At 46.5% G+C, this 14,118-nt stretch overlaps 1 protein-coding gene across 9 annotated transcripts in view; it reads left to right on the top strand.

Annotated features, from left to right (window-relative positions):
* NIN (ninein) overlaps positions 1-14,118 on the top strand; it is an 85,282-nt gene that overhangs the window by 36,991 nt on the left and 34,173 nt on the right. For all 9 annotated transcript variants that reach the window (XM_068149114.1, XM_068149113.1, XM_068149121.1 and 6 more), the window contains exons 7-16: positions 58-204; positions 2,114-2,281; positions 4,790-4,926; positions 6,611-6,751; positions 6,919-7,093; positions 8,491-8,601; positions 9,851-9,940; positions 11,902-12,055; positions 12,424-12,545; positions 12,994-13,520. In XM_068149114.1, the coding sequence (XP_068005215.1) occupies positions 58-204; positions 2,114-2,281; positions 4,790-4,926; positions 6,611-6,751; positions 6,919-7,093; positions 8,491-8,601; positions 9,851-9,940; positions 11,902-12,055; positions 12,424-12,545; positions 12,994-13,520 (1,772 nt within the window). The remainder of the gene's footprint in view (positions 1-57; positions 205-2,113; positions 2,282-4,789; positions 4,927-6,610; positions 6,752-6,918; positions 7,094-8,490; positions 8,602-9,850; positions 9,941-11,901; positions 12,056-12,423; positions 12,546-12,993; positions 13,521-14,118) is intronic.

Here is a 14,118-nt window from a genome sequence, read left to right on the forward strand (position 1 = left end):
TTGGGGGTTTTTTGTTTGCAATAAGGACAAGTGTTTGCTATTCTCTGCCACTTGCAGGTGATTGAAGAGGTGCTCCATAACCTGGAGCAAGATGGCACCATGAGCGTAGAGGACTTCTTCTATGGCTTGTTTAAAAATGGCAGGTCGTTGACACCATCAGCATCTACTCCATACAGACAGCTGAAACGACACCTCTCCATGCAGGTGAGAAACTGAGCTGGATCCTGGGCTAATAGCAGGAAAAAAAATTGTGAACAAAGCCCTCACAGCCTGTCTTCCTCTCTTCTTCCCCATTGAAGGGTCTGGAGAACAGGTCTTGTGAGGAGCAGCTGAGGAAACTGGGGTTGTTCAGTCTGGAGAAAAGGAGGCTGTGGGGAGACCTCATTGCTCTCTACAACTCTCTGAGAGGAGGTTAGAGCCAGGTGGAGGTTAGAGCCAGGTGGAGGTTGGTCTCTTCTCCCAAGCCACAAGTGATGGGATGAGAGGAAATGGCCTGAAGTTGCACCAGAGGAAGGTTTACGTTGGATATCAGAAGAAACTTCTTCACTGAAAGGGGTTCTTAAGCAGCAGAACAGGCTGCCCAGGGAAGTGGTTGAATCCCCATCCCTGGAAGTGTTTAAAAGATGTAGAGGTGGAGTTCTGAGGGACGTGGTTTAGCACCAGATTTGGCAGAGTTGCATAATGGTCAAACTCTATCTTAAAGGTTGTTTCTTTTCAAGAGAGATGGCTCCCCTTCAAAGTGGCATGCCTTGTAGATCATAGAAGTTTTGGTTGGGAGGGACCTTAAACATCATCTAGTTTCCACCCTCTGCCATGGGCATGGACAGACTAGACGAGGCTGCTCAAAGTCCCATCCAACCTGGCTTTGAACACTTCCAGCATTTCCTTGGGCAATCTGTTCCGGTGTCTCACTACCCTCATGGTAGAGAATTTTTTCCTTGCATCTAATCTAAATCTCCCCTCTTTCAGTATAAAACCATCACCCCATGTTCTGTTACTACCCTCCCTGATAGAGAGTCCATCCTCAGCTTCCCTGTAGACTCCTTTTAAATACTGGAAGGACTTGTAAGCTTGGTTGAATTTGATCTCTAAGATCTCTTCCAACCTCAACAGTTTGTCCCTTGAGGTGTTCAAGAAATGTGTGGATATGACACTTTGGGACATGGCTTAATGGCCACAATGGTTTTAGATTGATGGTTGGACTCAGTGATCTTAGAGGTCTTTTCCAACCCAAACAATTCCATGATTCTATGACAGTGGTTTCTACAACCTGCAAGTAGGAGAGACATTTCTCAGAGCAGAACCAGCAGCCAGGGAAGGGAAGATGTCAGATGCCCTATGCTGAAATTTGGAAGTCAGCATGGCCATGAGACTAGCCATGTCTAGCTGGGTGCACTGCTGGGAACCATGTGCCAAAGGATGCTGCTGCCCTACTGCCAGGTTGGTGCTGGTACCACAAGGCCACCAAACCTGCTCCCCGTCCTAACCCTGCACTACCATTCAGCAGATGATCATCATGTGTAACACAAGGCAAAAAGGAAATAGAAGCAAGGTCAGAGCACTTCCAAGGCAGAGTTGGCCATCTCTCAGCTACCCCAGGCTTGAGAGCCATCACCTGTATGAAGAGAACCAAGCTCAGGTGGCAGCTGGGGCTGGAGATGTGCAGATGTGACCTCCAGAAGTTTTCAGGTTGCATTTCCAGGTGCAAGTGGCAGCACAGGCCAGATATGTACAGCTTTAATCAGCACAATCTGTCTTAGTCTGGAAGCTGAGGGCTACAGCAAAAGCACCTGTGCACATGTTCCCTTCAGCCTTTTAAGGGGAGGTAAGACTAAAAGCCAAAAATGGACCGTGGAGAACACTTACAGAGCATTGAGAACAGCTCTGGAACTGTTCCTCCTCAGATTTATCCTAGGCCCAAGGCACTTGGTCATGCAGCAGTGCTGTGAGGTCAACCACAGTGCTCCTGATGAGTATTTGCTTGGCAGTGAGGAAAAGCAGCTCTTAATCCTTAATCTCCAGAACACTGTTAGTGAAATTACATTTCTAAGCCTCTCTTGTGACGAGGTGGCTCTGCCTGTGCCCTGTCCCACCTTCTCCCTTCTCTCGGCAGTCGTTCGATGAAAGCGGGAGACGAACTACCACCCCCTCGGCCATGCCCAGCACCGTTGGCTTCTGCCTCTTCTCCAGCTTGGATGATGGGATGGGCTACAGCTGCGTGGAGGGTGTCCTTGACTGTTGGCACCAGGAGGGCATAGAGAACAGCCAAGAGATCTTGAAGGTAATTGAAAACTCCATCTCACCTTTTTTCACAGAATTCCAGCCTGGTGGGGGCTAGAAGGGACCTCTGGAGATCATCCAGTCCAACACCCCTGCTAAAGCAGGGTCACCCACAGTAGGTTGTCCAGGATCACAATGTCCAGGTGGGTTTGGAATCTCTCCAGGGGAGGAGACTCCACAACCTTTCTGGGCAGCCTGCTTCAGGGCTCCAGCACTCTCACAGATAACAAGTTTCTTCTCGAGTTCAAGTGGAACCTTCTGTGTTCTAGTTTGTGCCCATTATCCCTTGTCCTATCCTTGGCCACCACTGCAAAGAGCCCAGCCCCATCCTTCTGACTCTCATTTTATTTTTTTTCCCCAGGATGGGATGTGGGTAGGTGGTGAGGCACTGGAACAGGTTGCCCAGTCACAGATGCCCTCTCCCTGGAGGTGTTCAAGGCCAGGTTGGATGAGGCTTTGAGCAACCTGGTCTAGTGGAAGATGTCCCTGCCCATGGCAGGGGCATTGGAACTAGATGATCCTTAAGGTCCTTTACAACCCGCACTATTCTGTGATTGGTTTTGTTCCCTTTAACATTCCCAGTTCTAATGGCAGGAGATTTGGGAACTTTCCAATTGTTTCCTTTTTGAATGCCTGGTGTATCCCAGAGAAGCTAGAAATTAGTGATAAAAATGTCCCGTGACTTCCAGCTTGGGTGGAAGAGGTCACCTATATTTGTGGAAAGCAATTTAATTCCTTTTAGCTCCCTAAATAGCTGCACCTACAAACCCTTTAGCACGAGATGACCTGAATTCTTGCTTCTGCTGAGGTGTGGAGTACAGCACTTGAAACCCTGCCCAGGAATTAGTGTTTTATTATGCGGAGTGAAAGGATAACAGGGGTTGCAAATCAGATACCTGAAGTAAAACCCCATCCCTGTTAATCTAGTTAGAAGTCATGGACAGGAGAAGGTAATCCCACATGTGTGTTCAGAGACCATTGGTGGGTTCACAGAATTGCCTGGAATGGAAAAGACCTCCAAGATCATTGAGTCCTATCATTAGCCAAACACTGATAACTCCTTGACTAAACCACATGCCTCTGCACCATGTCTATATGACTCTTAAATACCTCCAGGGATGGGGACTTCACCACCTTCCTGGGCAAGCCATTCCTATGCCTGATAACCTTTTCAGTGATGAAATTCTTTCTCATATCCTACCTCAGCGTCCCTTGGCACAACTCAAGGTCATTTCTTCTTGTTTCCAGCATGGATGGTGGCAGATTCCTCCTGGCATTTAACATCCATGTGGATATTGAACATCCACGCTGGAATAAACTGCCATTGCTCAGGGTTTAAAACCTACTTGTATCCTCTGCTTGATAACTTGGGGACTGTTTCACAGAATGATGGGAGTTGGGCGGGACCTCTGGACATTATCCAGTCCAACTCCCCTGCTAAAGCAGGGGCACCTAGAGCAGCTTGCTCAGGATCACAATGTCCAGGCAGGTTTGGAATCTCTCCAGAGAAGGAGACTTCACAACCTCTCTGGGAAACCTGCTCCAAGGCTTCAGCACTCTCACAGCAAACAAGTTTCTCCTCCTGTTCAGATGTGGAACCTCCTGGGTTCTAGTTTGAGCCTATTGACAGTGCAGGGTCACCTATATCAGGTTGCACAGGACAACATCGATGTGGACTTTAAATGACTCCAGAGACAGAGATTCTACCACCTCTCTTGGGCAGCCTCTTTCCACCAGATGTGGATGATGCACTTTTGCTGGTTGCTTTCCTCTGGTAACTTGTTTTGTTATTGGTGTCACCAGAGTGATTTCTCCAATGTTTCAGCCCCACCACTAGCCCTGTGTTTCCACCTCACTTTATGCTCCTGCAGAGTTAGGTTGAAGGAAATTCCAAGGACTTCATAATTCAAAGAGGTGAGATCACATAATCATAGAACTGTTTAGGTTGGAAAAGATCTCTAAGATCATGGAGTCCATCCATCAACCTAACACCACCATGGCCATTAAACCAAGTCCCAAAGTGCTATGTCCACTTGTTTTCTGAACACCTCCAGGGTTGGTGATTCCACCATGTCTTTGGGCACCCTACTCCAATTCCTTGCTATCAAAAGTCTCCTATAAGGCTGCTTCTGTATGGTCTGCATTAGTTTAGTTTAATATCTTCAACCATGTCTCTGCAGCATTTGAGGCTGTAAAAAGACCAGTGAAGTTAATTCCCCTAGAGAATGAGGACTTTTAATCAAGCGTGGGATTAATTTCCTGTTGGTCTTGCAGCCCAACCAGGACACTCTCCATCTCCAGAGCTGGCAGCATCTCTTTAACACAGGAAGGTGGTAGAGATGTCTGGTTTACTGCCCCAAAGGCATTTCTGTGTGACAGATTAATCAGCAAGCAAAGATCTTTCCTGAGCCTCCTCATTTTATCCTGTCACTTCGCCTACTAAATGTCTCCAGGCTCCTCACAGGGCCGGGAAGCTTGTTCTGCTCTAACAATGTGGTGGTTTTTGCAGGCTTTGGATTTCAGCTTGGATGGGAAGGTGAACTTGACAGAGTTGACGCTGGCACTAGAAAATGAGCTCTTAATAACCAAGAATGGAGTCCACCAGGCAGCCCTGGCGAGCTTCAAAACGGAGATAAAACACTTGCTGTAAGTCAATGGTGATTCAGAGCACTTCTTTCAGGGGCATCAGTATGGTGCTGCTGTTTCTAGACCAGGTTCTTTGGGCAGAAACTTCCAAGTGTCTTGTTTTGCAGGGGTTAAATGCTCAAACCCAAGTACAGCAGAAAAATGTGCTTCCAATTATCAAAGCAGGAGGCTGTTCCCAGCCCTGTTCTGCCATCTGGAGATGGTCACTGTGCTCTGCAGAAGGCATTGATAGCCAAGGACTGCAAAACTTAGAATCATAAAATCGTTTAGGCTGGGAAAGACCTTTAAGATCATCGAGTCTAATCATTAACCCAGCACTGCTAAGTCCATCATTAAACCATGTCCCTCAGCAGCACATCTACATGGGTTTTTTAAATCCTGCCGGGGTGCTGATTCTACTACTGCCCTGGGCAGCTTCTTCCAGGGCTTGACAGCCCTTTTGGTGAAGAAGTTTTTCCTAATGTCCAACCTAAACCTTCCCTGCTGTAACTTGAAGCTCTTTTCTCTCATCCTATCACTTTTTACTTGGAAAAAAACACCAACCCCCACCTTGCTCCAACCTCCTTTCAGGTAGTTGTAGAGAGCAAGAAGGTCTCCCCTGAGGCTGGTACAAGTTGATGAGCATTGCCTTTAATCCCAACTGACTTCTTGCCTTAGTGTTACACGTGCTTTGCCATGTGATGGAGGTGTGGGTGAGGGACAAAACTATCAAGTCCCTAACCTTTTTCATTTGAAAGTCAACTCAGATTGACTTCACACTGGCCTCATTGTGCAGGATTCCCTGTTGAGAATGTAGGAGATAGGAACCATCTTGTACACCAATACATATCTCAATACATTCCAGTCATCCATTCAAATGCTCTCTCAAGTGGAGAGTCTTTAAAACTGGACACTTAAAGGATTCAGCTGGCCAGGGTGCTGGGCCATCTTGTCTGGAACATGCTTTTGCCACCAAAGGTTGCACTTAGATGATCCTTGTAGGAGATCTTACAAACTTGTGATCAAAGGCAGACTGGATGAAGTAGTAAAGGTAATAAAATGACAAAGTAGTAGTAAAGGGGACAGAAAATGGCTGGGCAAAATGGCACAGTGCTGCAATTCAACAGGGCTGGACCCAAGGGGCTGAAGTGCTGAGATCTTGGGACCTATGGGGATATCAAGACGTGTCTGAAGCAAATTGGAATCATAGAACCTTAGAACTCTAGAATGGTTTGGATTGGAAGAGACCTTAATGATCATCTAGTTCCAATCCTGCTGCCACGGTTCCACTAGTTCAAAGCCCTTTCTGACCTAACATTGTGATATTTCTTATGGGCTCTTTCAAGATTACTATTCATATCTAGTAACTAATTGTCTTCCTGGAGCCTTTTTTCTGCAGGCTGAACAGCCCCAACTCCCTCAGCCTGTCCCCATAGGGGCGGTGCTGCAGCCCTCTGATCACCTGCTCCAGCAGTCCAGAGATGTGGAGGCCCCATCCCTGTAGACATTCAAGGTCAAATCTGATGGGTTCCTGATCTAGAGATGTCCCTGCTAACTGCAGGGGAAGGTCAGACAAGGTGACCTTTGAGAGTCCCTTCCAACCCAATGCATTCTATGATTCTACTCTGTGATGAGCCTCTTGCAAGTACATTCTTTGGGGAGCTGGGAGAGGTGAGCTAATCCAGGCTGGATGTGTTTACTCTAGAGAGCGGGTTGACCAAGTGGCCAGAGAGAAGGAGAAGCTGCGGTCAGACTTGGAAAAAGCTGAGAAGCTGAAGTCCCTGATGGCTTCTGAAGTGGATGACCACCATGCTGCGATTGAGCGCCGGAATGAGTACAACCTCAGGTATGGTGTCCCAGTTCAGCCCTCCCCTCCTCATTGGCCTCACTGCCATAGCATTGCAGGGACTTGGTCATGGAGGTAGTGACTTTGCACCTACTGATGACTACCACAGTGCTATTTGTCACCTGCTGCTTCTTATGAGCTTTTCTTACCTCCTGATGCCTTTGTAGGAAGCTGGATGAGGAGTACAAGGAACGGATTGCAGCTCTGAAGAATGAGCTCCGGAGAGAGCGGGAGCAAATCCTGCAGCAGGCTAACAAACAGCGTCTGGAACTGGAGCAGGAGATAGAAAAGCTGAAAACTGATGAGAACTACATGAGGGACCGCCTGGCCCTTTCCCTGAAGGTAACAGGGACTGAAGTGCAGCTGGTGGGTTCCCCTGGGACATCGTTGCCTCCTGGAAGTAGAGAGCAAGCCCTTGTTGAGAGGATGTGATATAGTGAGTGTGGAGTTAGCTGAAAGGGTTTCTGACAGCAATATAGAGGTAGATGGATGAGATTGGGTCATCTTGGTAGGGATGGGTGAGATTGGGGTTTTGGGTCATCTTGATAGGTTACTCTTTGGAGAAGTGTGTGGTTTAATGGTCATGGTGGTATTAGGTCACCAGTTGGACTCAATCTTAGAGGTCTTTTCCAATGGAAATGCTGCTATGATCCTGTATTTAAAGTATGGGGGTCAAGAGGATGGGGCCAGCCTCTTTTCAATGGAAGCCAGTGACAGGACAAAGGGCATTGGGCACAAACTGGAACCCAGGATGTTCTATCTGAACAGGAGGAAATTTTGCTGTGAGGGTCCTGGAGATGGCTGCCCAGAGAGGTGGAGTCTCATTCCCTGGAGAGATTCCTAACCCATTTAGACATTGTGATGCTGGGCAACCTGTTCTGGGTGACCCTGCTTTAGGGTAGGGGGTTTGGACTGGATGATCTCCAGAGGTCTCTTCCAACCCCCATCATTCTGTGATTTTTAGCTTGGATTCATAAGTTCAAACTCATCCAGTTCAAATCTCTGCTGCCATCAAGTGCAGAGTGTGTGTGTGTGTACAGCTATCAGATGGGCTGTCAGCCTTGCTGGTTGGTTGGGTGTCCAGCCAGGAGACAGTACATCTTGACAATCTCCTTCTCTGGAGAGATTCCAAACCCAAATGGACATTGCAATCCTGGGCAACCTGCTCTGGGTGACCCAGCTTTAGCAGAGGAGTTAGACTAAAAGATCTCCAGAGGTCCCTTCCAACCCCTACCAGTCTGTGACCAAACAGATTCACATCCTTCTCCTGGATTATTTTTTATGGTTTTAGAAAGTTAAAGCACAAATTCTCTTTTCATCTGACCCAATGCCTTACCATAACATTAAACTTTTGCCAAGTCTCAAATAAACCCCAAAAATAGTAATGGCATTGTCTTAAGAACAACATCAAAAGTGCTGATGTTCAGAGAGAGCTAATACACCCCTGCAGATGGCCATGCAAGCAGCTTTTGAAGGGGCTGGGTGTCCTGTGGACGTGAGCCAACTGTAGAACACAGCTTCTGAAATAACCACCTGAAAGGCAAAAGGAGCACAGGGGTTGTGAGCTGGCCATGGATTCACAATTCCTATCTTCTCTTGAAGCATGAAGAGCATTGTGCTTCTGTGGTCGTGCTTCGACTCAACTGGCAGATGATTTGTTTTTCTAATGACTTACCATGTACTAATGCTTTTCCATCTCCAAATGCTGAGGCAGTGGTGGGGGTTTTCATTTGTTCCAGGAAAACAGCCGCCTGGAAAACGAGCTACTGGAAACGGGGGAGAAGCTGGCTGAGTATGAAACTTTGGCAAGCAAACTGCAGAGGAACTTGGAGAATGTCCTGGCTGAGAAGGTAATTCCTCCTCTTTCCAGCATGTGTCCAGAATTAAACTGATTTTCAGTTGCTACACTCAAGCTGCCAATTTAACTAATAACTTGAATCTTTTGAGATCCTTGTCCAGATGTAACCAAGTGGTTGACATGGACCACCTGACTGACTTGTAGTTAAGGAAATTAAAGATACTCCATCTTAGTTGTAGTTTTATACTAATTAAGAGTAGGGATCCTGAGTATGAAGCAATCATCCCACATCTCTGCAGGGGTATTTTTCCCCAGCACATAGTTTTGGATAGACCCAATGTGCAGGTCCTTCCTAGGAAAGATGATGCATAGGTGAGGTGCTAGATGGCATCTCTGCTGAGCTTAGGTGAAAACTGAGGTCACCTTGGTTGTATTACAATAAACTCATCAGAATATCAGCTTCTGCGGCAGCATTTAATCTGAGTGTGCATCTGTAAGCAAAGGCTCAGATGGCCTCATCTGCTGATGGGCAGCATGTCAAGAGAGGGGATTCTGCCCGTCTCTTCCACTCTGAAATCCTACCTGCAGTGCTGGGAGTCCTCAGGTCAGGAGAGACATGGACCTGTTGGAACAGGGCCAGAGGAGACCACAAGGAAGGGCTGGAACCCATCTTCTGTGAAGCCAAGCTGAGAGAGTTGTTCAGCCTGAAGAAGAGAAGGCTCTGGGGAGAAATTCTTGTGGCCTTTGAGTGCTTAAAGGAACTGACCAGAAAGCTAGGGACAGAGTTTAGAGCAGGGCCTGTTCTGACAGGACAAGGGGTGATGGTTTGAACTAAAAGAGGGAGATTCAGATTGGAGAGAAGGAAGACATTTTTGACACTGAGGGTGGTGAGACACTGGCCCAGGTTGCCCAGAGAGGTGATAGATGCCCCATCCCTGGAAACATTCCAGGTCAGGTTGCTTGGGCCTCTGAGCAACCTGCTCTAGTTGCAGATGTCCCTGCTGACCTTTAAATGTCCCTTCTAACTCAAACCAGTCTGTGGTTCTATGATACACTGGGACTCTCACCCAGCAAGCTGGAATTATGTCTGAGATATATGTATGCTAAGGTAGCAGGCTGTGGTCTGCAGTCAAAGTCAGTGTAAGAACTCTGGTGAGTTAGCAGCTGGCATTTGTCTTCTACCAGCAGAATTTCTGTATTTGATGTTAAAAAGACAGAGGGGTGAGGGCCCAAGCTGCAGGACTGGGATGAGCAGGACCGTTGGGTGGAAGAGTAACTGGATCCCATTGATGTTGTTTCAGTTTGGTGACCTGGATCCCAGCAGTGCAGAGTTTTTCCTGCAGGAGGAGAGGCTGGCACAGATGAGAAGCGAATATGAGCAGCAGTGCAGAGTAAGTGGAGCCCAGGGGCTGGAGACCCAGCACCCATCTGCCCATGTTCACTGAGAACATCCTTACTGCAAACAGCAGCCCACAGCAGCAATACAATGCTGCTGGGTTGGGGCCTTTTCCTTTATAATGTCTTTTTTTAATGTTAATTTAAGCTCTTGAAGGGTGGAAAGCTCTTGCTGCAGAGGGAGTTGGCCAAGAGAAGAAATGAAGGTGCCCCAAGGGTGGGCTGGGGTGGAGTCTATGGAGCCTCCTTGGTTTCCCAGCTATATATCAAGCTCATCTCCCTGTCCATTTGTTAGCATTTAGTTTATTTCTGAAAAAAACCCCTCTGTCTTCATTTGAATTCTGTGTTAAATTCTGATTTGAAATGCAGGAAGCAACAGCATAAATAAGCTGTGTCTGAGTTTTGCTGGTTTCCAGAGCAGTAGTATTTTCTTAAGCTTTACATTTCCAGTTTTCTTTTGTTGTCTTCTTCCTCAGTCTTGTATGGCTGAACTGTCTTTAAGGTGGGTCTGCAGGTTGCCTGTGTACAAATCTATCAGCTGATACCTATTGTGGTTACCAGCACTTGGCTTATGATAGCTTTCATTCAGTAGTGAGCTACCTTGGTAAAAGGCTGTTGGAGCAGGTCCAGAATAGGCCACAATGATGTGAGGGTGGGATGCCTCTGCTGTAACAGGAGGCTTTGGAGAGTTGGAGTTGTTCAGCCTGGAGAATTGAAGGCCCCAGCGAGACCTCATGGCCTTTCAGTACTTACAGGGGCTTCTAAGAAAGATGGAAACAGACTTTTTAGCAGGGTCTTTTGTGACATGATAAGGGGTGATGGGTTTGAACTAAAAGAAGGAGATTTAGTCTACACTTAAGGAAGAAAATGTTGATGTCGGAGGTGGTAAGACACTACCCCAATTTGCCCAGAGAGGTGGTAGGTGCCCCATTCCTGTAACCATTCCAGGTCAGGTTGTTTGGGGCTCTGAGCAACCTGCTCTAGTTGCAGATGTCCCTGCTGACTGCAGGGGGTTGGACTAGATGACTTTGAAAGGTCCTTTGCAACCCAAACCATTCTTGATTCTAATCTGAAATAGCACAGTAGCTTTCATACAAAGTTGCTTATTAAAAGCAAAGATCTTCTAGAAATAGTTGCTGCATTGATACTTCTTGATATGAAGTTGCTTGCATATCCAATTTATTTTCTGGCTTTTGAATACCAACAGATATGATTCAGTACTGAAGGTTCACTTGCTGAACCATCAAAATCTGCACAATTGTGTGTTTACACATTGAGGGCCTCGTGTTCCTCACTAGATGGTGCTCAGTGAGCTGAGCATGCAGCATTTGGCACAAACACATGGCATACTCCACTGGCAGGTGGGCAGAAGTAACAGATGGTGAATGCAGTAATGAGGCCATCTCTTTCCTCATTTGATCTTTTGCCTCTCATTTGATTTTGCAATTAGATGAATAGGCTGCCCAGGGATGTGGTGGAGTCCCTATCCCTGGAGGGATTTCAAAGCTGTGTAGATGTAGTGGTGAGGAACACGGTTTAGTGATGATCTGGCAGTGTTGAGTTGGACTTGATGATCCCAAAGGTCTCTTCCAACCAAAACAATTCTGTGATTCTATGGGTTTGAGGAATTATTTATTGACTATTGCAAAATGTTCCTAAGCTGCTGTTTATTCCTTCTACCTGCAACCTTTTACAACCTTTTTTAAAGTGGAAAGTCTTGGAGCATGATGTACTTTAGAGGCTGAATATATACAGGGTGAAGAAGGTTCTGCTCTTCAAATTACTTGCACAGCTTTGAACCTGGAGAAGGGCTGATAAGAGGATAGCAAACTGTGGCTTGATGACAGGATTATTGTAATTCCCCCCTAGATGTCTCATCATGGGAATGTGTTGATGTACAGATGCTTGGCTGCCTTGGTTGCTTTCACTGAGACTACTTTTTTCCCTCCCCTTTCAGGAGCTGCAAGACCAGATAGATGAGCTGCACTCAGAACTGGAGGAGTACCGTGCCCAAGGCAAAGTGCTGAGGCCTTCACTGAAAAATTCACTGTCAGAAGAGTTTGACATTGATGTGAAAAGCCATGGCAATAGTGGTATTGAGCCTGACCAAGGTAAAGCACATCTCCTACATGACCAGCTTCTGTGCTTTAGGTAGTCACCATAATGTCTTGGAGGCAACTAGGTAAAATCTTGCCCAAACCTTCACAGTGAGTGAAACTCAAACACCAGTGGATGATCTCTAATATCCCTTCCAACCCAAACTGTTCTGTGATTTTTGTGGTTTGACATTGAATGGACTACAGCTGGTGGACTACATTGAAAAGTGGAATTTAATGTCTGTAGTTTCTTCTCTCTGTGTGTGATAGGAATTTGAGAGCTGCACCCAGCTGCCTAAGTGTATTTAAACTGAAGAAATGATTTTGTTGAGGATGTATCTCTTTGGGCTTCAAGAACATGTGTATCATTACTGTTTTTAAAGGGCTTGGTTCAGAAGACTGCAACCCACTAAACATGAGCATTGAGGCAGAAATGGCTATTGAACAAATGAAGGAGCAGCATGACAGAGATCTACACCACCTCAAACAGGAGCTTGAAGACACGGTAAGCAATTTTAACTTAAAACAAGCCATCACAGCCTTTCCAGGTTCTTCATACAGGTACAGCTTTCAGGGAAACCTTATAGTAGCCTTCCAGTACCTGAAGTGGGCTACAGAAGAGCTGGACTTTTTACAAGGGCTTGTGGTGATAGGATGAGGGGGAATGGATTGAAGCTGGAAGAGGGGAGATTTAAATTGGATATTAGGAAGAAATTCTTTGCAGGGAGGGTGATGTGACACTGGAAGACGTTGCCCAGGTAGGTTCTGGATGTGCTTCCCTGGAGGTGTTCAAGGTCAGGTTGGATGAGGCCTTGAGCAACCTGTTCTAGTGAGAGGTGTCCCTGCCAGTGACAGGGAGTTTGAAACTAGATGCTCTTGACAGACTCTTCCAACCCAAATTATTCTGGGAATCTATGAAAATAAACCAATCCCATCTGTTCTCCTTTCTGTAGGTGGGCCATTATGAAAAGCAGCTAGATGAGACAAAAACACACTGTGAAAAGGAACAGGAGGACATGAGGAAGAAGTACACTGAGGAGATCCATGTCATGGAAAAGCAAATAACTGGCCTTAAAAATCAAATTGCAGAGCTGCAAGCAGAGGCAGCAGTGCTCAAAGAACAGCAAGAACAACTTGACTGTAAATACAATGATGAGAAAAACAAATTACAAATGCATTTTGATAAGGAAAAAGCCAATCTGCAAGAATTATTGAGGCAGGAGCATGAAGAAGATGTTAGAGCCAGGCTGGAGCAGGTAAACAAGAAGTTTAGTCAAGAACGGGAAGAATTGATCCAAAACAGTGTTTGGGCAGAAGAAAAAATGAGAGTTTTAGTGCAGACACTGCAGGAAGAGAAGGGAGAGCTGGAGCGTGGCTTTCACGAGCAGTTGAAAAGGATGGCAGAGGTGCATGCCCTGGAGAAGGAAGAGCTTCAGCAAGAGCTGCTGAGGAAGCACAAGCAGGACCTGGAGGAGGAAAGGTGAGTGTTACTGCTGGGACGGGAGTGGCTTGGTGACCAAAATGAAGCTAAGTGCAGAACTGATTCCTGGCTCTCGATTCAGTGCTGTTACCTGTTTGATTCCAGAACATTGAGCTGCTACCCAGGGGTGTTTTCTTCTGACCTTTCTCAAGCAGATATTTATATTGGTTTTTTTTAACTCACCCAGAGGCAACCAGAGTGTTAAAGCATAACCAGATGTCATTAACTTTGGGCTCTCTTCATCCCTGTGCTGTACAAATCCCTGCTTTGTCTTTTCAAACAATTTGGGTTTTCAGAGTTCTTCTCTGAAGTACTGAAAAGGTGGCTGATAAATGCTTTTGACTAGGACTGACTGTCAAAAGAAATAAAACTGGGTGCATTAAGAAAGTGGCCAGCAGCTCAAGGGAGGTTCTTCTCCCCTTCTGTTCTGCCTTGGTGAGGCCACAACTGGAGGACTGGATGCTGTTCTGGCCTCCCCAGTTCAAGTTGGTGTTCACAGGGAGCTACTGTAGGCAGTGCAGCAGAGGCTACAAAGATACAGAGGGCCCTGGAGCATCTCTGTGAGGTGGAAAGGCTGAGAGACCTTGGGCTGTTTTAG

The sequence above is a fragment of the Melanerpes formicivorus genome, unplaced genomic scaffold, assembly GCF_026170545.1.
Source record: "Melanerpes formicivorus ecotype bairdi unplaced genomic scaffold, bMelFor1.0.p_v2 SCAF_17, whole genome shotgun sequence".
Classification (NCBI taxonomy): domain Eukaryota; kingdom Metazoa; phylum Chordata; class Aves; order Piciformes; family Picidae; genus Melanerpes; species Melanerpes formicivorus.